Source organism: Triturus cristatus, chromosome 1_2, assembly GCF_964204655.1.
Source record: "Triturus cristatus chromosome 1_2, aTriCri1.1, whole genome shotgun sequence".
Classification (NCBI taxonomy): domain Eukaryota; kingdom Metazoa; phylum Chordata; class Amphibia; order Caudata; family Salamandridae; genus Triturus; species Triturus cristatus.
The window spans coordinates 784,384,495-784,408,692 of record NC_140580.1 but is presented as its reverse complement, the minus strand read 5'-3'; the positions used below and the strand labels follow the sequence as shown (position 1 = coordinate 784,408,692).

Below are 24,198 nucleotides of genomic sequence, written 5' to 3'. Positions count from 1 at the left end.
GCAGGCGCATTCCAAGGCAGGCGCATTCCAAGGCAGGCGCATTCCAAGGCAGGCGCATACCAAGGCAGGGGCTTACCAAGGCAGGGACTTACCAAGGCAGGGGCATACCAAGGCAGGGGCATACCAAGGCAGGGGCATACCAAGGCAGGCGCATACCAAGGCAGGTGCATACAGCAGTAGTTTGGCCGGAATCGGTATTAACTCTGAGATAGAGACATTAGTGCCTTTGGTGTAAGACAGAGGTACAGTGCTCATACTGACAGTGATTACGAATTTCATTGGCTTGATTTCCGCATATCTCTTTGAATATTTGCAGAACGACCAGAAATTGCAGCCGGTCCCTACTAAAGACTGGGACCTACAGACATTTTCATTATGTTAATTTCTAATCCAGAGTCTTGCAATGTATCTGTTGAGCCTGGATCAGAAACAATGCAAACCAAAGGACAATTATTTTGCAGCGGGGAAGCACGCCTTGCTTATTAGTGCACCATGACCTAGGGTTAATAATCTGTCAGCGAGAATGATTATATCAGATACAGCGATGCAGCTTTGACGCTTTACTGTAAAACATGGCCCCATCTGCATATTTCAGATTGGTTTTAGCCAGTGCTTAATTTGAGCCAGTGGTTTCCGGTGTTTTGGCGCTGACACTTAACTGTCAGCACCTGCTCTGACAGTCCATATGGTACTGTCTAATTTTGAGATGACAACAACATCAGTGTTTGATCAGACTCCCCCAGGATATTGAGGTATGGATTAGAAACTTTTGCACCACAAATATGGTTATTTTGCAGCACTTTATAATGCTATTCTGCATAACAAAAATACCCCCTAAACCCGTCACGCGCCTCATGGGCGGCGGGCCCTAGATTTAGTAAAAAAATATTGCCCCCTGGGTCCACCACATGTCCCATGGGTGGCAGGTCCAAAATCTGATTAAAATGAATGCCCCCCTAGGTCCGCGGCCCAGGGGGCATTAATTTTTAATACGTTTTGGGCTACCACCCATGGGGCACATGGCAGGCCCAGGGTGCAATATTTGTTACTTAAATCTAGGGGCCACGTGACAAGCCAGGGGCATTTATTTTTATCGAGTCTCGGCGTTGGATCAATATCCTGTGATTCTGGGCAAATCACTTGGGGACATATTTATGTGCCCCTTGCACTGCAGTTGCATCAACATTTTGTGCAACACTCATGGATTTCGACACTTTCCCATATTTGCAAGACTATTTAAACCTGAGGAAGCGCCAAAACTTTACGACTCCCAAGGTGAGGCGTAACGAGGAGAAATAACTTTATTTCTCCTTGTTTTTTCCTCTTTCTAGGAGTGCTGCATTCTGCAGCACACATAAAAAGAGGAAAACACCTCTCAGGATTGGTTTTGTGTAGTAAAGTTCCCCTTCCTGTACAAAAACAATCCTGCCGACAAGACAGGCACCCTGGCACTACAGTGCAAGGGTGCCTGCGTTGGTGCTAGGCTGCCAAAACGGGGCCCCTGCAGGGAGAAAGGACAGGAATGCACCATATAGGATCGAGAGGATTCACAAACTGTGCCATCTCTTGGCACCAGGACAGGGTCCCAGTGCTCTTAGGCATGGCATTCTCTGAGTTAAGACTCAGAAGCCATCTGGATCTTGGAGGATTCACTTTTTTACACTGTGGATACGGTGTCCAAATCTGGCTATGCAAAGTGTTTTTGGGTAAAAAGGCAGTAGCGGATGAAGGTGCCATGCATGAGAGGAGGTCACTTGGTAGGCATGACAGGGGAGGAAGTTTAGTGGTCACTGGACACAGAGGGTCACAGACGCTTGTCCGTGATACGTACACACAATCCTCTTTAGCGCCTGTTCCTACAAAGAGATGGTGTAACAGAACCTGAATATTAAAGGAACAGGGCTCTCCCCAGTGTCAAGAACAAGCAGGGCCACAAGCCATTTAGCAAAATGACCAAGGAGATGAGGCCTCAGAAACAACATGTAGAACAACCCCTAAAAGAGGAGAGGCATCTCAAAGGAATCAAGAGAGTGAATAGAAGAACCGCAGTGGCGTATCAGTGCCAGGGAAGAATGGATACCTGTGCCACGGTCAGCAGAGGGTTATGTCTCATTCCTTAGTTTGTAACAGACAAGTTACTTACCTTTGGTAATGCCTTATCTGGTAGAGACATGATCTAGCCTCAGATTCCTTACCTTTGAGTTTACAATGCATCAGGCTGGATCCAGATTTTTCTTTGATAAATACCCCTGTGCACCTGCAGGTGGCATCGGTCAGCTCCTCCTGATGTCATCAGCATTGTCTGCGCTGTTGTGACATCCACGTCACCCATATAGGCACGACTTTGGCTTGCTGACAACAGTTACTTTTCACAACTTTCCATGCCAGAAGCGCAGAGCCATGAACTGCACTGAGATTGCTATGTTTCTGCACTGCTAGAGCCCAGAAAGAAATAAGCCCTAATCCTAGAAACCTGTCCACAGTGGGGAGGGGTGGTAAGGAATCTGGAGCTAGATCATGTCTCTACCAGATAAGGAATTACTGAAGGTAACTTGTCTGTCTGATAGAGCCATTTAGCCTCAGATTCCTTACCTTTAAATAGATACCCAAGCAATACCATTCCCCGCGGATGGACTGTGAACAAGTTTAGACCAGGAAGGCCTGCAGGACAGAGCGTCCAAAAAGGCCGTTCCTGCAGAATTGACTGTCCAGGCAGTAGTGCTTGGTAAACGTGTGCAGGAATGCCCACATTGCTGCCTGCCAAATGTTGAGGACTGGAACTCCACATTGCAAGGCCGTGGTAGAAGCCTTAATTTAGGTGGAGGGAGCCTTTGAGCCTTCAGGAGGCTGCTTTTTGGCCAGAGAGTAGCACATTTTGTCCACCCATAACTCTTTAGTGGGGCCCTTGTAGAAGGTCAACGTTCATTTTTGGACCAGACGGTGGAGTCGCTCCTCTTCTTTAAAGGGGTGCGGGGATAGTGGGGAAGGTGACAGATTGCACCACATGGAATGGTTTTACCACTTTCGGTAAGAAAGAGGCCTTAGTGTGAAGCACCAACTTATTATGGAAGATGGTCAGGTAAGGAGGCTTGGATAACAGAGCCTGCAATTCTCTCACCCTCCTGGCAGATGTGATCGCCCCTAAAAAGTCTATTTTGATAGAAAGCAGCCAGAGGAGGCAATTATGCAGAGGTTCAAATGGAGCACCCATTAGAAAAGTGAGAACCAAATGAAGGTCCTACCGAGGCATAACAAAAGGTGAAGGTGGGAACATATGTACAAGTTCCTTAAGTAATCTATTTACAATGAGAGATTTAAATAATGAGGGTTGGTCTGGCAGCCTCAGGAAGGCCGAACAGGGCCGAAAGGTACCCTTTGAGAGAGCCCAGTGTAAAGCCCTGCTGGGCAACGCACAAAATAAAAAGCAAAACCTGAGAAAGGGAAGCAGAAAGAGGATCACTAGACCTTTCTGTACAATATTTTACAGATTAGTTCTACCGGCAGGCATACACTGTTAGGTAGAGGGATGCTTGGCTGTCAAAATAACATTACAGACATCGGGAGGGGGTCGAATGATATCAACTGTCACCACTCAATCTCCACAGAAGAAGGCATAGAGTTAACAGGTCCGGGTAGAGGACCCTGCCTTGCTGCTGCGACCGAAGATCCTGCCGAAGGGGCAGCCAGATCGGAGGATCGATGCTGAATTAAAGAAGCTCGGGATACTAGACTCTCTATGCCCAGTCCAGAGCAACCAGAGGTCGCTCTTGATCTTCTTGAGAAACTCTGGACAGGAGTGGTATTGGCGGAAAGTAGTTCAGGAAGCCTAAGCTCCACTCGAGACGAAAAGCGTCTCCGAGCAAGAGCCACCTTGGAAACTCCAGCATGCAAAACTGCTGACATTGCATGTTCTCAGCGGAGACGAACAGATAAAACCAAGGCTCTACCCACTGTTGAAAGATACCTTGACCCACCTCCGGATGACATTCACAATCTGCTACGCATCAACGGCTGAGTTTGTCCGCCCTGGTGTTCAGAGTACCTGCCAAATGCTGACCACCAGGGATATGCCCAGCCAAGTCAAGAGACACAGAGCCTCTTGACAAAGGGTCCACAACCCCACCCTGCTCTTTTTGTTGCATGCCACATTGTGATGTTGTTGTCCATGAACCAACTTTCCCTTGAGTGAAGTAAGAAAGGCTTTCAATGCCAAGCAAATTGCTCGGAGCTCCAGCAAACTGATGTGGAGTCCGGATTCTGCCAGAGACCAGAGTCCTCTGATCTCCATCTCTCCCACATGGTCGACCCATCCCAGGAATTACAGATCTGTCACTACTGTGAGATCTGGTTGGGGAAGGGAGAGGGGTCTGCCTCTGACCCAATCGTGGTTCCGTGAAGCTTTTTCCGAGATCTAGACCATGTTAAAGAGACTCCCTTGAAGCTGTGCCCACTGAAACTTCAAGTCCGACTGCAGAGCCCACATATGCCATCTGGCATGTGTCACTAGCAGGATGCAGGGGGCCATGAGGCCCAGCAGCCTCAGAGTCATTCTCACCGAAATCCAGGATTAAGGCTGAAATGCTGGAGGATCGCCGGAAATTACACTGTGTCCAGAACAGCTTCGATGAAAGGGAGGTCTGCCGTAGTCTTGAGGTAGGAGACAACAGCCTGGGGCGAGCTCGCCTTCCACAGTCATTGAGATAGGGGAAGACTGGCACTCCTGATCTGCACAGATGAGCTGTGAGCACCCGAGGGGCACTGGTAAGACCAAAGGGGAGCACGATGAACTGAAAGTGCTTGTGGCCTACTGTAAACCACAGGAAGTGCAGATGAGCCAGCAGGATGGGAATGTGAAAGTAGGCGTCTTGCAAGTCCAACACTATCATCCAGTCTACTGGGTCTAGCGCAGACAAAACCTGAGCTATAGTGAGCATTTTGAACTTTTCCTTTTTGAGAAAGTAATTAAGGGCTTGCAGATCTAGGATAGGGCGTAGACCCTTTTCCTTTTTCGGGACCAGAAAGTAGAGGAATTAACAACCACAGCCTCCTTGTGGTGCCGAAACCCTCTCTATGATTCCCTTGACCAAGATGGTCATGACTTTCTCCTGAAGCAAAGCCAGGTGATCCTCCATCAGCTGGTCATAAGTTGGAGGCATGGAGGGAAGGGTAGTCTCGAAGGGGAGGGAGAAGCCCCTTCGTACTATCTGGAGGATCCACCTGTCGGAGGTGATGTTCTTCCAGTGGTGGAAGTGACGGCTGATCCTGCCACCAACTGTCCGCCAATGATCTTGAAGGACTGGACTAGGAAGGTTTGGAGGCTGAGGTTGAGGTTGTGTGGGGTGGGGTGGGGGACTGACCCAACCTCTGGAACACCAAGCTTTTGGGAGTAGGGTGGTTAGTGAAGAAATATGGTCACTCAGTGCAGGGCGATGGCGGTGGGCAGTTGTCCTATTCACAGAAGCCCCTGTGCTGGGCTTTGACCAGGTTCCCACTAAAGGCTTCGTTGAAATGCCACTGGGGTTCCAAGGAGGAGACAGAAGGCTGCAGGACCTATGAGAGGGTATTATTTTTTACTGCCACAGATAGGAGCTGAAGGCCCAGGAACTCAGCTGCCCTTCGTACCACCATAGCGTATGCCACTCCCTCCTACATAGCCATGATATGAGGAGAAAGCAGGCCAGAATCTGGAGAGGTATCCAGTTCGCTGGCCTCACCCAGTTCCACACACAAGTCCATTTCTTGACAAGGCTGGTCTTGAAAATGGTCCAGTGACTCCTTCCAATCTTCCTCCATTCCTAGCCCTTCAGAATAGGGCTGAGGAAATTACCCAGAACTGAAGGGTTCTGCCGGCTTTGGGTCATTCGGGCTCAAAATGGGACTGGCGGCGTCGGTAGGCGCCAGAGATGTCGGGAGTCTTGGCATCGAGCCAGGTGCCAGGGAAGGTCCAAGTGGTACGACCGGCATTAGTCCAGATCCATTGCCAGATCCATGGGGGTTCATCAGTGCTCCAGCCACCAACGTGGAACTGCCTCTGGGGCCCAAAGGCTCACCGGTAGGGTCAGGCCACACAAATACGAGGCACATAGCATAATAAAATTCTTTGAGTTGAATGGAGGTCGCTTCAACTCCCAGGAAGGCTGAGAAGCGAAGAGCCGAACCAGGCGCAGGTTCCAAGGAACGAGGCCTAGAGTGCAGAGACTCCTCCATCACGTTGGCCGATGGATGAAAAGAAGTTGAAGTATGATTCAACGACTTCCAGTGGGAGGACAAGGAATTGAGACTCCTAGAGAGGTGCCTGGACCTGCCTCTCGACTCGAACTATTAACTGGACTTTAGGAGAAAACGAGATGGTGCCAAGCACCAAGCTGCAAGCAACTTGAGGGACAGCTCCCTCAAAACTTTAGAAGCCATGACCCGGCAGTCGGAGCACGACTTCAAGTTGTGGTCACGCTCCAGACACCAGAGACAAACCAGGTGTGGGTCTGTAACCAATATGGTGCAGTGACGGGCGCTGCACAGCTTGAAACCAGAAGTCTTCTTGGACATGAGGAAAAACCTACACACCAAACAAGAGGTCAACAAAACATATAAAAAAACACTGTCAAAAAGTGACAGCGGGTAGCTCTCTTGATAGAGGGTAGCTCTCTTGACGGATCTGTGCTGTCTGGCCTGGAAAGAAAAGAACTGACGTTAGCGCGCGAAGGTGGTGCTTCTATAGGTGACGTAGACGTCACATTGGAGCAGACGATGCCGACATCACACAGAGCCTACCGACGCCACCTAGCAGTGCTCAGGGGTATTGCTCGAAGAAAACTCTTCCGCATCTAGTCCGACACCAGGGAAATACAAAGGTAAGGAATCTGCGGCTAGACTATCAGATTGTGATATGCAGGAGAGGTGAGTCAATGGAAGGTGAGACTTAAATAATATCTGTGTAGAAAATCCAAATCATTGGCACTGAAGTAAGGATCAATTTATGGCACTTGTGTTCTGCAGTACTGAGTGCAGGGAAGGGCACTTGGCCAGACCCTGCTCCCCCAGCAAGTATTTGACACATGGTCTGTAAAATGTTTATTACATCACATTAACCATTACATCATTCCATATCACACACTTTCTAGCACGGTATGAAACAACACTAGCAAACACAATATAATACAGTGCCATTCTGCACAATACACAACACCACGGCATAACTATAATGCTTGAGTTGTATTTGGAGGAAGCGGGAGCAGCTAATGCTTCGTTAAGGTAAACGATTACAACGGTTACATGAGTGTCACTTGAGAAGTTTAATGCACATGGTTTCTAAGTGACTAGTCAGGAATCAGGTTGTGAGCCTGATTGGGATATCGAACCCTATATTGAAATATCCCAGAAATGTACTGTATGGGTGTTGAAGGATGATGCTGGCTGCTACGTCTGTTGAGTGTCAGTAGAGTATTTGAGTGGTCTGTAGAGCAGTAAAAGGAGATGGCGGTGGTGTTTGAGATGGTGCAGCAGAGTAGCATGACTCTCAGAGGCAAACTTTGGGATTGTTTTCATTCACATGTGTTGCTTATAGATCAGTGTGACTCCTCGCCCCTTCCACCTTAGCTTCTTCTGCTTTATTAGGGTATAGGTATCTGGAATATAGCCATGAACCGTTAGGATGTGGAATTCTGTCCTTTACATTTTGGTCTGAGAGAATATGCTGTACACCTTCATACATCTCCGTATGGTGCTTTACATGCGGGTATGTAGTGAGGAGAATTCAGGGGCAGCAAAAATCAATGGTTGATATTTGTCTACACAGATAAGATGAAAACCACTGTTTCTGCTACGTGGGAAAAAACAGCAGTGACTGCAGCAAAACATTTTTTTGACTAAATGTGTATAAATATATATATGTATAAAAAAAAATATATATATATATATATATATATATATATTATTTTCTAAATTGCACATTGTCTCAGTGGACTGATGCATCCACTACAGGGATCAGTGTTTGACCTCATGGTCAAAGGTTCATATCCTGCTGAGCCGAGTCGGCCTTTTATCCTTCTGAGGTCGATAACATCGAATAACAATAAACATCTGTTATTTCAGTGCGAAGATAGGGTGAACGTGCATTTTACAAATGCACGAAACGCAATATGTTACGTTAAAATGGTACCATCTGGCCACTTCGTGCGAACAGCCGAGGTTTTAAAAATGCCCACCGTGTAATCAAAAGTTACATTCGCCCTGAGGAAGTCTGCGAAAAAACGCCCATGAAATAATACCGCGTGTGACTAGCGTGACATTTGGATGCGCGCTGTATTTTTAGCTTCTCTGCACATTGCTCGGACACAAATACCACGTGCTTATCAGACTGACCTCACTCTGGAGAAATCCAGGGCCAAATGAAAACACATAATCCCTGCACTGAGATTAGAAGGATTTCATGCACAAGCCGGTTCCAGGAGATTCCATAAATAAATGCATTTTGTTGGTTTCCTCATACGAGGCACTGCTGCCTGGTAAATTCTCTCATTCAATTGCAGAAATTGGAACATGTTTATCAACATTTTTTTACTGACTGGCGAATGGCCACACCCTTTTTGAGTAGTTTGAACGCTATAAAACAGCAAAGTGTAAAATGTTTTTTCAAACGATTCATTAAATTACACGTCACATCAGTGCCTTACTCTTCCTTCTGGGCAGGGTTGGACACAGACACATCAATTATATGTGGTATCTTCAACCATGTACAGAAATTCGAACGTTGTATCGCATATGCTATTTAGTGCGCATGTGCAAGGCCTACTGGCATTGATTCTTTGGGGGCATGGGATATTTTTAAGTTTAGAAAATTCATTAAGGCACATTTTGTGTACTGACATTTTTTGAAGGGCAGAGTAAAATGCTGGTGTTTTATAAGAATTGTATTTTTGCTTGAAATTAATTTAACTTGAGGCAGGAAACTGGTCTTTTTTGGTCAGCTAGTCAGTTAAAGTTTTTAAAAACAAGAGTCTAGGAGTTTGAATCTCGCCAGGGACTCTTTAGTCTGTATCAATAATAGATTTGGGTAATATCTTTTTCATGTATGGTGAGGACTTCTCAAAAGTATTTATTGTGGAATATTGATCATGGACCCCGGCGGTTCATGATGTTAGTACAATTGAATATTTTACCTCTGAATTGTAGAACAGTGGTATGGCAAAAGGAAGATGTAAAAGATCTTCGCCATAAGAGCAATCCGGATTTGAACCATGTACTTTTTGTTTGTACAGGTTTGCACCAACAGCGACATACTTATTTGAGCCCTTTTTTCCCAAAAACATAATGTACCTTCGGTAATGAACTCCCGTGCTCTGATAACGCCTGTAAATGAAGTGTTTTTATAGGAAATATATACACATTTGTGAAATATTTCTTAAATTTGTATTAGAATATGTTAGATCTTTTATTGTAGGGTTTAGGGTTTCATACTTTGGTGTCAGGGGGTTAGAATCAATTGTAATGCACAGGGTTAACGGAGTATGGATGCATGAATCTCTTAGGGAAAATTCCTTCTGGTACAATTAGAATTGTTTTAAGGAAAATCCTGCATTCCGACCCTGTACAGGTTTGCACTTTATGCACAACACTTTTTGGAATCAGTGAATTTTAAAGGGTTTTATTGTAGAGATGGTAATTTGTTACTTATGATCTGCTATGAATTAAAATGTTTTTAGTTCAAACATTTTATTTGCAATGTGTTTTTGTGTTTAATGAAAAATTGCTGAGAGAGTCTATGGACCTCGTTTGAGATCCAAATTTCGAATAAAGAATTGAATTGAGGGACAAAAATAACAAAATAAAAATACGTTAACTAATGCAGGATAGATGGGCAATCTGGGGTGTTAATGGCATTGTTTTAGGAAAGAACTAGAAGGGCCTGATGTTTTTAAAAGGTCCACAGAGTGATTACCAGAGTAATGTGCACCTACATGGTCATAGGCTAAAAGTCCCTGGATCAAACCCCAGTATTTCCTGGAACAAGGGCAATTCAATATATAAAGATGCATAATGTCCCATTCGGATTCATTCAAGACCATTCATAATTTAGGGAGCCTCAAGGAGTTCAGCATTTTTTCTCTTGCCACAAAATGAGATACACATTTCATACAGACTAGGAATATGGAGAACAACTCTACATCAATTAACAGTTCAAACAACAGCTGTGCCTAGATTCCAAGATTCAAGACATGTATTAGTTCAGGAAAGCAAAAGTCCAACATTACACGAGTGACAAACGCTACACATTTTCCATAATTTATATACATATTTGTCACGCATTGAGGCTTCGATGAATCTGAATGGGACATTGTTTATCTTTATATCTGCATATAGGATCGGTCCACCTGAACAGTCGAACAAGGCTGCACGAGGAGAACAACTGATCGGGAAATCGGTCACTTCTGAGTAAACTATATCAGTTCTAATATAATGATTCCTAAAAAGGAAAATAGGGATATGACAATCTAGAAAATATTGTAGCTTACAAAGTATACATATACCTCTTTGTATGTTACTTTTAAAGTGCAGTTCTTAGCAAATTGAAAACATACAATACCACTCTGAACAGAACAATATCTAACTAGGATACCAGGGTGAAAGGGCATTAGAAATCCAGTCAGAGCAATGCAAGGTGGAGACTTAAGGCAATTTTGCCTTTTCACTGCAACATACAAACTTTGTGGTAAAAAGTAACTAGGTATAACACAAGTTGGAAGGGAACCATATAATCCTCATTCCCTAACATCATTTGAAAGCCGAGTGAAGGGTTCAGTATTGTGTAGAAGACTGTGGAGCTGGGCAGGACCCACAATGGGCTTGAACATCCTGAGCCCATCTTATCCCAAGAGCTGGAAAGTGGCACATGACTCATGCCAGGATTTACTATATTAACACTATCTCCCCAGTTAAGGTATATGGGGCAGTGTCCCAGGGATAACTTGCCAAGAAAGCTTGCCAGATCTTGGGAAGCAAAGGTACCCAAGTGGGTGGTGGCCATAGTTTGAAGTTCGTTTTCAGAACCGAGCAGTGAGGGCGCATATTAAATAGATGGGTAAAGTGTGAAAAAACAAAATATTTTCAGTGAATTTGCTACCAGGTGCTTCCAATCCTGATTTAACAAAAACAGGTTCCACTGGTGGCGGAAGGAGGGTTGCCACCTGGCCACAACTGACATCTACAGAGATCTCCTTCCTCTAGGGACATACATTAACAAAGGACTTTAAGAGAGTACTTTTGTCTCAGTGGATTTTATAAATTGTTTGGATCTAGAGAAAGGTTGATGCAGTATTATGTTTGGTTTTGTTTGAATAAAATGTTCCAACCTTGGATAGCGAGCAACAACTGAATCAAAAATAAAGAAAATCTTGGTGCAGGCCTACACACAAATATACATTCTCCTCTCCTGAGTAAAGTTTGGGTGGAGTGTAAACTTGTCTGTAGGTGTTTCAACTGATATGTACAAGGTGGAAATCAAACTGTGTGCTTTGTTCTAACAGATATTTAGTTCTGGGCACTTGGTATTTCATCTCTGCTGTCCCAGCTACATATACTCTGCATGGAACAGGAAAAAAAGTTTACCATAAAACTGCTGTTGCTGACACTTTAGTAAATCTATATTAATCATCCAGTTCAAGAGGTTTGTGAAGCTACATAAAGTTCCACTGAGGTACAAGAGTAAACGCAATATCTGCCACACTCTAAGGAGAACATGCTTAGAACATGCTTTCCTGTAGTTGGGGGCAAAGGCCTAATTGGTAACATTCACGAACTTCTGTTAAGAAAATATTCCAAATTAGCTACATATTTGTAAATCAATTTTGAAAACTAAAACCAAATGAAAGACTTTATTATTGTGATTAACTATATTTTTCATCCATGTTTTAAAGTTACGAGTTACAGCCTACCTGAAGCTCAAGATGCAGTATTTAAAAGCTGCACGACGTATATGCCCTGGCGCAAAGAAGTTTTCAGGCATAGACAAAATGGGCTCTGGCCCAGGGCCCCAACCTTTCAGGGGCCCCCTGACAGAGTCAGCTCTGTTCAGCAGAGAGTCCTGCCTGATGACCTTTACTAATTTTAAAATAGATTGTTTTAAATATCGTTTTCCTTTAATTTATTTTTTAACGTGGGTGGTGTGTGAGAGTCTATTACAGAAATTTTGCAGAGAAAGTGAGTTTGTGTTTCATGCAACATCCATAAAAAGTTTCTTTTAGATGAAAACAGGACCTCAGATATAAGAAATTGTAGGGTTTCACAGAGATTACTTGCAGTAATACAAATGAGCTGCTGCTGTGTTAAAACATTGAAAACACACATCAGTAGCCCTGAATATTAGATGTAAACACATGTAGAATGTTGACGAGAGTGCATGTGACCTTCCAATGACCTGCGCGAAAAGAGCATGAAAGAACTGATATTAGATAATAAATTTAAAGCTGTTCCGAATAGGGGCCCCCAAAATACTTTTGGCCCAGGGACCCCGAAATCCTTAAGATGTCCCTGCCCTGACGTCCTAATGCTGTAAGAGACGCACCTGACTGGCAACCATAGTTGCTTCCTAACCCTATCTGAGTTTTCACTAGTTTTTCTCGTGGTTTACCGAGGAGTGGTCATCCTATTCCGTACCACCACCCCCTTTCAGCAATCAAGGGTCTGGCGGGACAAGTGGGGGAGATATGAAGCAGTTTCAGATCAACTACAGGGGATGCACATTTCCTTCCTCAGCGTCCATGCCCCACCCCGGTTGTCCACAAAATTCCTTCGAGCCCTTGGAGAGGTCCGTCTACACAGCTTTCACACGGACCTAGGGTCCTGGGAGGTGATCTTAATGGGGAAGGAGACTTAGTGTTGGATAGGTCCTCAGCAATGAGCATGTCCCAGCCCACACCGACACGCCTTGTTACCTTCCTGGACAACAAGAAACTGACGGACGTCTGGCAACTCCTTCACCCTGACACATGGGGCTATACCTTCTGCTCGAGTGCACATAGGGCTTTCTTTCGCCTTGACTACTTCTTCACCCCTTTGCAGAGGCTGCTAGGGTCACACACTGATGCATCCTGGCCCGAGGATTGTTCGATCACTCTCTGATTGAGCTCACCCTCCGGCACGGGCCACGGGGGTCCAGTCCTAGATGGCAACTTGATGTTTGGCTGCTAAAAAACTGGAAAGCTGTGGGTTAGTACAGAAATAGATCAATACTTTTCCCAATATAAGGGGACCATCACCTCAGACGGGGTTCTCTGGGGAGGCACTCAATGCCACATTGAGAGGGGTAAATTGTAAGTTACCACACCAAGGTGAAGCGGAAAAAATGTCAGGAGGCCGCGGAGCAGGAATCACATTTGCTTGAAATGGAGCGGAACTACTCAGCATCCCTAGATCCGACCTTTCTCCACAACATCACCCACACCCAATCCCTGTGGAGAAAGACCCTTCTAGACGAGGCACGAATGGCGTGGCTTGCAATGCAAAGTTGCGTCTATCATTAGGAAGATAAGACAATCGAACTTCTTCACTGTGTCTGCTTCCCTTTCGCCACACGTAGGGCAATAGACTGCCCTGTGGATGACCTAGGCACCACCATCCATGAGGAGTCATCAATTGCAGCTAAATTAGCTGCCTACTATGCCAGGCTCTACTCACGGGCAGCCCATCCTACAGATCCTGAAACAACCTCCTTTGTGGCAGACCTGCCCGGATGCTGCCTCAGCGTTGTGGACCGGGATTCCCTGGAGGGAGCGATTACAGTGGAGGAGCAGGGGGAAGCCTTCTCCGAGCTTCAGTCCAGCAGGACCCCAGGGCCCAAAGAGTGGAGTTCACAAAGACATACTGGACACATCTAGGTCAGACGATCATAGAGGTCTTTAACCAAGAGCTAGAAATCGCTCGGTTACCTCCTGATCTGCGCTTGGCTAACATGTAGTGGCGGCTCCTCTGCTAAGGCGCAAGAGTGTCTCCCCACATGAAAAATAAAATGATAATAACGTTATTATAATATTATTTTTACAGTACTGGCACAGTTTTGATTAAGGGGATGGGCTGGTCTGTCAGCCAGCAGGGGGAGGTATGAGCGCTTAAGTGCACATGATGATTTGGCAGACCGGCCGTCTCCGGCTCACTAAATCGTCATGCTCACTTTGCATGTTCTCCACCCAAGCTGCATTACAGCCTAGGTGGAGAACATGCTCAGGCCCCCACTGCAGGTCTGAGCATCGAGCCACAGCGCTCAGACCAATCACAACACTGCATTGCAGCATTGTGATTGGCTAGGGGAGGCTGGGTGATTCCTGTTCCTGCCTCATCTCAGTATGAACGGATGAGAGCCGGCGGTGGCAGCAGCCAGGTAAGTGCATTTTTTCTTTTTTTTTTCTAAACACCCCCTCTCACCTTCTGGTCCCCTCCATTCCCCGCCCACCCACCCACCCACCACCACGGCCCCACAGCAGCCACCACTGCATAACAGTCATCCCCAAACTTGGTCAACCCCCGATGCTCCTCCAACAACCCAATTTCTATCCTAAACGTAGGGGTGAAGATCTGGGCATAAACCCTGGTCAACCGGTTACTAAAGGTGGTGGACTCCTTGGTCCACCCTAATCAGTCTGGATTTAGGTCCGGCCAAGCTACACAACACAACCTCTGATGAGTCAAAATTGCCTTGGCATTGGCAGCAAGAATACAAGGGGAGAAAGTACTACTCCTGGTTGACTTCCATAAAGCATTTGACTTGGACCTACCTCTTTGCCCTTCTTCGCACAATGAACTTCAGGACCCCATTATATCAGCCTTGTTAAACTACTTAACACCAACCTCAGGGTCGTGTAGGGGAAGCGACTTCGAACACATTCCCAATATAATGCAGTACGAGGCAGAGGTGTCCCCTGCCACCACCCCCCCTCTTTGCTTAGGCCACTGAGCTACTGGCAGAGTGGGTACTGATAGATGCGTTTGTCTGGGGATTCAAATGGGTCCAGGAGTCCCAGACGAGATTGCCTTGTATGTGTATGATGTCCACATGTTTTTTGACATCCCTCAGTGGTCGGGTCCGAGGCACTACAGATCTTCAGTGATCACTCCGGTCTGCACATTAACAGGACCGGATTACGGTTGTGTACAACCAGCTTTTGATAACTGGGAGTTTACATTACTGATGATAGTCAGAGGGCCTGGGATGAAAACATGCAGCCCCACCTGGCCAGACTACATAGAGGCTTTGAATTTTTGGCCACACCCCCCGCTCTCAATCATAGGAAAATCACTGATCCATAAGATGGTCAGACTTCACTGTCTATTTTATCAACTTCACAACTTCCTGTATCATATATCCATAACCTTTTGCCTACCTGAATGAGGCTCTGCGGCTCTTCCTCTGGAAGGGAAGACCTTCCTGAATTGCACTTGCCAAATGCTACAAAACCACCTTCGTTGGCGGTCTGGCCACACCCAACATCCTTTTATACTATAGAGCTGCACACCTAGTGGGTCTTAATGAGTGGTGGTGTGGGGGCTCAGACTTTGCAGCGTATGCCTCGACTTTGCAGCGTATGCCTTGGAGAAATTGGCCAAGCAGACCACCCCAGTTGTACATGCCTTGTAAGGTGGCACACTTCCTCTGGCACTCCCTCCAGCAATGAGGGTGGTGCTCCAGGCTTGGCACGGCACCCTCCGGTAGAACAAATGCCTAACAAGGGAGAGCGCTGCTGAGGACTGGGCGCTGGCTCCCACAGGTGACTGGACTGGAGGGCTTTAACAACCAGGATCTCAACTCTGGGAAACAAATATGGTAGGGACTACCATCAAACCATTCACCAATTTACAGGAAGACTACAAACTCAACAACATCCAATTTTATCACTTCCTGCAGCTCTGACATCCAAATCCCATGTCTCAGGTCTGGAGGAGCACCTGGAGCTTAGTCCCTTGAAGGCTCAAGTGCTCCTCACCCTACCCATCCGACATTAGCTGTCATTCATATATGTCACTTATTATAAATATGCCCGACTACTTTCAGATTCTTAGGGCGACATGGACCCTTGAGCACACTGATGATGATGACTGGCATGAAGCCTTGGACTTTGTAAAAGAGGCAGCTATTACTACCCAGCATCGTCACATACAGTTCAAATACCTTCACAGAGATTACCTCACACGCTTCAAACTATGGCACATGGGCATGATCGCCTCCTTGACCTATCTGCATTTCTCTACCCACCATGGAGACTTCCTTCATAAGGTGTTGGGATGCCCGGTCCTTAATCCCTTTCTGGGCTAGGGTCTTGACCTGTCTAGCTGATGTCCTAGGGTGGCCCATCCCAAAAGACTTCAAATTGGTATTATTGCATGTACGGCAGGGCTGGGAACCGGAACCAGCCCTGGCAATCAGCTCGACCGGCCCCCAAGGGGTAAGGGGGTCCGAGTGGGATGCAACACTCCTGCTGCCACTTTTGTTACAGGCAGCCGATATTCTAGTACTGCTGCAAAACCGGCCACCTATAACAAAACTGGCCCCAAGGGGTCCAAAATCGACCCTCACCCTTCCGGCCCACCTGGGAAACACCCGCTACGGCCAGTCCGACCCTGATTGCATGTCTCAGACAGAGTTGAGGGCAACAGTTATAAAAAAGGTTTATAGTGTGTCAAGTTAGTTGTGGCAAATCAAAATATAGCTAGACACTGGAAGAAGGGAGATGCTCCATCCTTGGCAGAGTGAGGAAAAAGGCCTGGACAGATGCATGGATCTGAAAAGGCCGATCTATGCTGCCAAAGGCAGCAGAACCATGGAAAGGTCTGGTGAGACTGGGCCCTCTACCCGGGCTCATGCTTACATCACACACCACTCTCTCAACAGCCCTAGATGACAGGGTGCAAACTTACAGAGCTTGATGAGGGGGGCCACTATACATCCTAATTCTGGGGACGGGGACCTAGGCATCTATCAACCCGTGGGTGAGAGGGAAGGGTGGTGAAGCGCAGCAGTCATTCTCCTTTTTCTTTGTGATTAATTTGGCAATCAGGGGCTGGCCCAATGTCGATCATACTTAAAATTTGCTTTTGAAAACGAATCCCTTCCTAGGGCTACAGAGGCCAAGCGCTGGGCCTGAAAAGCCATCCCACACAAGGAATCATGAACTAAGACTTTTCTGTTTGCTGACCGAAGATGTCCTGTGTGACTAGCAGGAACATTTTGAGAGATTTTATCTGCAGCTCTTTTTTGGATCTCTGCAACTCGCAGCTTCTCTGACAGGAGTTCAAGCCCTGCTTAATGAATCCTAGTTCCCACTGTCGAACTTTTATCCTGTTTCTGGTGGGTGCAGAAGGTCTTTCAGACGGGCGTCGTACTACTTGTGGGGCTTCTGAACAAAGGGAGCAGTTGCTGCTTCAGAGAAACCCAAAAAAACAAGTGAAATTGCACGTTTCATATTTTGATGAACCAGAGTCTTCAGAAGCCATCCTGCACTTTGAAACCATAAGATGGTGTATAAGGTAGAATTCCCAAAGAGTGGAGGCTTTTGGGCCAGAACAAAACAAAACTACAGAACTTTTTCTAAAAGTTAAGATTTAGAAAAACGAAATCTCTGGAGGACAGGACTGGAGCCGGTATTCTTAGTGGCTTCGTTTTAGTTGAAGGACCTCAAAAATATGCATTCTGCCTTAGTGAGTAATTCTCTACTCCAGCTTCCAGCCTTTACTAACTGAAGATTTACAACCTACAAAATGTTTCTAAGTCTGACGGTAAAATGTTTGACTGGTATGACCCACCAAGATTTCACCTCATTGTGGTACATCAGGGGTCAGCCATGAACCCTACCTAAATCCCAGTCAACATCACCACATAGGCTAACGTTTCTTAATGAATGGCTACTGTTTTTGCAATACCTCCTGGTCTGCCACCGGATTCTCTGAATTTTGTGCTACTTTCTTCATTAAATATTTCCCCTTTTAACTATCTAGTTTGGAAAGTTTACATTCTTTATTTGTTGACAATATAATTGTTTTGTTGATGAGCAATACACGGTTCTCTGAGTCAAATACTGTTGCTTGCGCCACGCTACCTAGTGTGAGCCAGGTATCCCTCACAGAACCCACTGGTGCTATCTGGAGTGAGGTTATTTGGGCTGTGTGGGAGTTCAGTCGTATCTCCCATCGAGACTGCTATCTCTCTACCCCGTGGCTAAACAGCGGGATTTCCTACAGTATGGAGGAGGTCTGACAGCTGTATACTGCCTGCCGAGCCCAGGCTCTCTGCCCATTACAAAAGCCTAACTTTGCCTCTTTGCTCCTCTATCCTTGTAACTTGTCAGTACAGCCAGGCCTCAATGGATTTAAACCAAGCAACAACAGGAGAGGAAAATTTGAATGCGAAAATAAATATTAATGAAAGACTGCTGCGGTCTTCTTATAGAAGGATGGTGGCCTACTCGAGGTGGTGAAACCATATGTCACGTACGCTACGCACAGGGCCGGATATAGCGCTGTTGGCGCCCGGTGCGTCAATCATTTCTGGCCCCCCCCCCCCCCACACGCCATGACCGCCTCCTTGGATTCTCTCACTACCACCGGGCAAAAGTGCCCCTCATCTCTCCAATCATAAGTTATTACTAAACACAGCACCCCGCAGAGGTCAGCGCCCCCATCCACAGGTTAGCACCCAGTGCGGCTGCACCAGTCGCACTGCCCCAAAGCCAGCCCTGGCTACGCATAGACTATACAAGATAGATCATTTAGAAATTTAGATAACTCATTATCTGGCTGAATGCCTTCTAGACCCCTGCTTAGTTCTGTTGGCCGGGTAACCTCCACTGTGGGCCAGGGGAGTGCAGCGCCCAGACATTGCCATTGTAAGAGGATATTACAGAAACTTTAGTCCTCAAGAATGTATTTCCTCCATGTGCCTACTACACAGCTCCTGGGGCAGCTGTTCCTATCTGAACAGCTCTATAATTAGGCGGCAGCACTCTAGAAATGTTCAGCAGCCATGTTTGAAGGACCTGGCTGCCTCTTCTGGATTATTTTTAGATGATAGAGGAAGCTTTATCGGCCGCAGTGCTGCATTCCAGGCAGTCCTCCACTCTGATAACTTAATGCAAGAAAACATACAAAACTGAACACAGTCTACGATAAAAAAAAAAAACAATACATAGAGCTTTTTGTTCCTGTGACCTTGGCTGTGCTAAACTGTAATGTATTAACAAGCAATGGTTGTAAACATACCACCCTTGCAGCTTTGGCAAATATGTTCTATTGTTTTCTGACATTTCCTTCAAACCCCGTTTTTGTTGTTCCTCAGTCATTTTCAATTCAATTTTCAAGTTTCATGTGCCATTTGGGTACAGCTGCCTTTAATTCATGTCCATGTTTTCTACTTGAAAAATATTTTAGACACGTTTCTCTTTGTTTTTCATTATTTGTGCATATCAAGGGGTTCACCCATTTTTATGAAGTTCACAGAACGATACATTTAAATAAACGAGGCATAATTAATGAAGTTTACTGTCCAAGTAAAATAAATAATAGCCGATACGTTCAAATACTGAAATTTAGATTTTTAAGTCTGCATCTTACTTTATAGCTTTGAGACACCTGGATGCGTATATCATGTGTAAAGGGGAATTCCAGCTATTTTAAGCTATATATACATATGCAATAACTAGCAGCACGTGCCCTCTGCACCAAGGAAATCATTATGTGACACCACCAGATAATGTTCCGACCTAGCATGAATTATTCCTCAAATAACAACATTAGATATGTTTGGGAAATGTACTGATTTTGAACCCAAACAAAAGCTTGTAATTTTCTGGAACCTCAATTACTACTTCGTCAAGTGAAAGCAGTTCATTTTTAATTTAAAAAAATCACAATTTGTCTGGAAATATCAGCTTGCAATTTTTTGTAATTAAATAAGTGCTTCCACTAAAAATACATTCTATTTAAAACCAAAAATCTGAATGCCTTCAGTACAAAATAAATACCTGGTGCCCTCAAACATCAGCTTAAATTCTACATTTTAATGTTTTATTACTACAGTAATTGTGTCCCCACATAAACATTTTCTTATAGTACTGCACCACATAAACAGACACCACCTTTTTATTTACAATCCATATTACAATACTATAATACAGAAATAGCTTTAGTGGCCCAGGTTGAGACTCACATGTCCATTTGTGCTAATGTCATATTCTACGGATGGCCACAGTATTCCAGGGATGGTCACCACAGGCCATTAATGACCTCCACATACCACAAATGGCCTCCTAAACCAGGGATGGCCACATGTTATTCTAAAATATACATTCCAGTACTTGCGTATTTGAAACAGGATTCAAGGTGAACCAGCTCTGGAGAGCTTTATTGAAAGTGCAAAGTTATGATGAGGAGCGTTTACAGTAGGGAAAATGTAACTTTATTAATTGTTTAAATGAAAGGATGCGCTTCACTCACATTGCTGTAGAACCTTAATGAAGTGAGACACCTGTGATAAGTTATGTGTACTGTATCTCCAACAGTTTGTGTTGATATCTTCAGCGGTGCCCCAGCCACATGTTCCCAATGTGTGCAAATATTTCGGCCTAATGAGAAACGAGAACAAAATACCCAAGCGTACATGCAAAGGAACTCGCAATGGTCATAGACGTGGAAAGTAGCGAGGCACAGCCGCTCTTGTCCTACTTAACCAGCTGTCACTGGCCTAATACGTATATCTAAATTAGATTCCTGTGCAACGTTGAACTGGTACCAATTATTTAGCCTTATAAGTTTCTGCTGTTCGTGCCCATCTTATACCATTTGTACTATACTATGTTGGGTAGCAATATGCTATGCTTGTACCCATATTATGGTGTATGTACCGTAATACAAAGAATTATACTGTACTGTGCCATGCATCTTTTATGATGCTTGGTCTATGCACCTTTAAACTGTTACTATGGTACTTTAGATGCCAATAAAGTCTTTGGACCAGTAAACTGATATAGGGAGCTTGGGGCCAATATGTGTGCACGGTAAAGACCTGGTGTACGGTCAGTGTCCAAGACTGTCTAGTCACCGCATTTAGTCTCTCTCTCTTTCACTTGCTTTTTCACAAAGGCCAAGGACAAAGCATTAGATCCAGGTCACAGTCTCCTTAAAAGTCATTTTTGAAATTAGGCAATATATATATTATATATATATATATATATATATATATATATATATATATATATATATATACTGCAAACTGTGTTCTAGAACTTCAGCAAATGAGAAATAATTTGTATGATCCGAGCAGAAGAAAAATAAATCCCATTTCCTAACTATGTTTTTTTGTCCAATTTCCAGCTCTAGATCTACATATACAAAATTCAACACATCACAGCAATGAGTTGTTGTAAGTAGCAGAATCAAGCACATCTATACACTCTCCTACAAGTAGAAGCTACCAAAGTGGCACTCACAACTAAAAGACTTGAGAACATTCAGGGACGTAAATCCTTTCAGGTTCACTGCTTAACAGTTGCAAGGTCCATATGGTCGACTAGAAAGCCTTGGCCTTCTGCCACACAACGAAACCTAAGTCACCCACACACTTGTACTTCGGAATGCAAAACACAAGAGGCTGTTTCGGAGCCACAGAAGACATGTTCACAAAATGTACATTTGGATAAAGAGGTCCTACAGTCAATAAATGCAATTAAATCCTGCTGAAAAAATGCAGGGTTTCAAAGCAATGAATTACTTTTTGGGGGTATGTATTATGTCTCATTCTTTCGATTACAAATGTTCTTGAAATTTTATTTTTACTCAGTATTAGAGGGAGAAGGAGAGAATGTTTTTCTCATATTGTTGATAATACCTAAAGAACTTATCTTTGTTTGGCATCCAGTCAAATACCCGTCTTGTAGTTGGATAACGTTCTGTAGCAGTATTTATCAATTTCAGTGGTCAGTTCAGGATTCACACAACACTGGAAGTTGGAGTTATACGTCCGCTTTCTTTAAAAGTGGTACAAATCCCATTATTCAATAAAAACGAGCAACCATCTTTGTCCACCGGAAGCGCCAGTTATGTCATAGCGTGACACCATGCTAACATACTGCTATAAGAAAGCCTCTCAACCAAATTACCACCATATGTATGCAATGCAGGTCTGTCTGGGGAACACTGGGAACCAGCCACACTGCTGCACTAGGTTCCAGTGACTGGTATTAGGCACTCACTTCCATTTTTCCCATCTGCATACAAAAAAACGAATACAAAATTAGAAACTTACCTCTGTAGCAATGCTTTGACTTGAACCATTTGCAAGCAGGAATTTGACAACTTCCAGGTGGTTTTCTTGTGCTGCCATATACAATGGAGTGAAGCCATTCTGCAACGAAACATACAAGCAGAAACCCTTTAATAACTGCATGAACTATGACTACTTGCCTGTCATAAATACATTACATCTGAAAGAAATATTTTAGTAATACATGAAGTCACTCAGCTGTAACTTTACGTGCAACACTCTACAACGGGTAGATTCGTTTGATGGGAGTGGTCGACATATTGAATGAATTTTAAGGGCTAAACAAGACTGAGGAAAATATAATGTACTGAGATATTATTCCGGGATAGGGTAGCGGATTCATTTCATCGTGTATTTGCCCACTGCGTAATCTGCTTTGTTGCTACTTGGGCAACTCCAAATAAAAACACAAACCAAACAGAAGAGAAAAATATATTCTGGGTGAACCTATGAGCAAAACTAACATATATTATGCTTCTTACATTCTGATCGGCGGAATAGTAAAGATGAATCCTTTGGTAGGGTTCCATCACTATGACAAATACATTTCTAGTTCTAAAACCCGCAGAGCTAATCTAAATGTAATATTGCTTCACATATCACGAGATTACAAGATTTTAAAAAAATACAGCGAGGGGCATGGAAGGTAGTATGCAAAATGTCTTTAAAAGGTGTAGCATCAGTTCAAAGTATAAGATTTATGCAATGTAGAAGGGAATATTTTTTGTAGCAAACATTTGAAAACAGCTGCTGTTAATTTGTGGGCACATCACAACTTCTGACTCTGTTATTTGAGCCGCATCAGAATTCCTTACTCTGGCATTCCATTTTGCGTCAGCAAGTGACCATTTGCACCATGTAATGTCCGATGTGTCAAGGCCACACAGTCCAGTAATTCTATTTCTAGATGGGTAGCAACGAAACCTGGTAACAGGAGCTATAAACAAAAGATAGTGTGTCCCTTGTAATGAAATACTGGTCTGGTGTGTGAAACCAACCAATTAGGGAGGATTGAGTTAAACAAATAATCTTGCAGGAATATCTGGGGTGAATTTGATTTAGCCACTCAATGCAACATTTGGGTGGCAGCATGACACACTGCGGATGCTATCTCAACTTAAACTGTATGGGGGAATCCAACGAACCACCGGGAAACATTCATTGTGAGTCGGTTACTATGTTGAGCTAAATCATGCAGTGTAAAATTAAGAGTCTCTACAGTATGAAGATAAATTAGAGCTAATAAAATGCTCTAAAGACAGCTTGAGAATGCCATGATCCCCAACGCAAACCTAATCTTCAAATTTCGGAACTTTTTAGAACATAAATTCTTTAAGGAAATTGCATTTTCCCCAGAAAATTGTGAATGGTTCTCTGCTCCCACAAGATGAAGCCTAACACATCAGCTATGTTTCTAAATCCCCAAAATATACCAACTGATCTTTAAACACCTACATAAACACACTAGAGCTACACTGAAAAACCATTAGTTTTCAGGCATGGCATTTGGCTCTGACATCTGAGGAACAAGTAGTAGATGACAAGCAATTAACTCTTTAGACCAATTTATCAGGACATTTACCAGCATTACCTTTACCTGTAAAGTTGATAGTAATGAAACCAAATGCAAAGTGATGAGTAAAGTAAGATAGCCATCCATATTTGAAATGATACCTTTACTATACCACAAGTGGTTGCCCATGTTTTCAATTACCTTACATATAATAAAGGGTCATAACAGTGAACACACTTATTTTTCTTTGTGTGAATATCTTCAGATATAATTATCTTCAATATTACAAATCATTTTTTTCTAACCCTAAATGGCTTGGGAATGCTTTTTCCACCGCACCAACCTGGCACCCAGGATCAGGCAACAAACATGCCTGCTGACCCTAGAT

At 44.3% G+C, this 24,198-nt stretch overlaps 1 protein-coding gene across 31 annotated transcripts in view; it reads right to left on the bottom strand.

Annotated features, from left to right (window-relative positions):
• ANK3 (ankyrin 3) overlaps positions 1-24,198 on the bottom strand; it is a 1,906,984-nt gene that overhangs the window by 651,408 nt on the left and 1,231,378 nt on the right. For all 31 annotated transcript variants that reach the window (XM_085608804.1, XM_085608807.1, XM_085608799.1 and 28 more), the window contains one exon: positions 22,280-22,378. In XM_085608804.1, the coding sequence (XP_085464930.1) occupies positions 22,280-22,378 (99 nt within the window). The remainder of the gene's footprint in view (positions 1-22,279; positions 22,379-24,198) is intronic.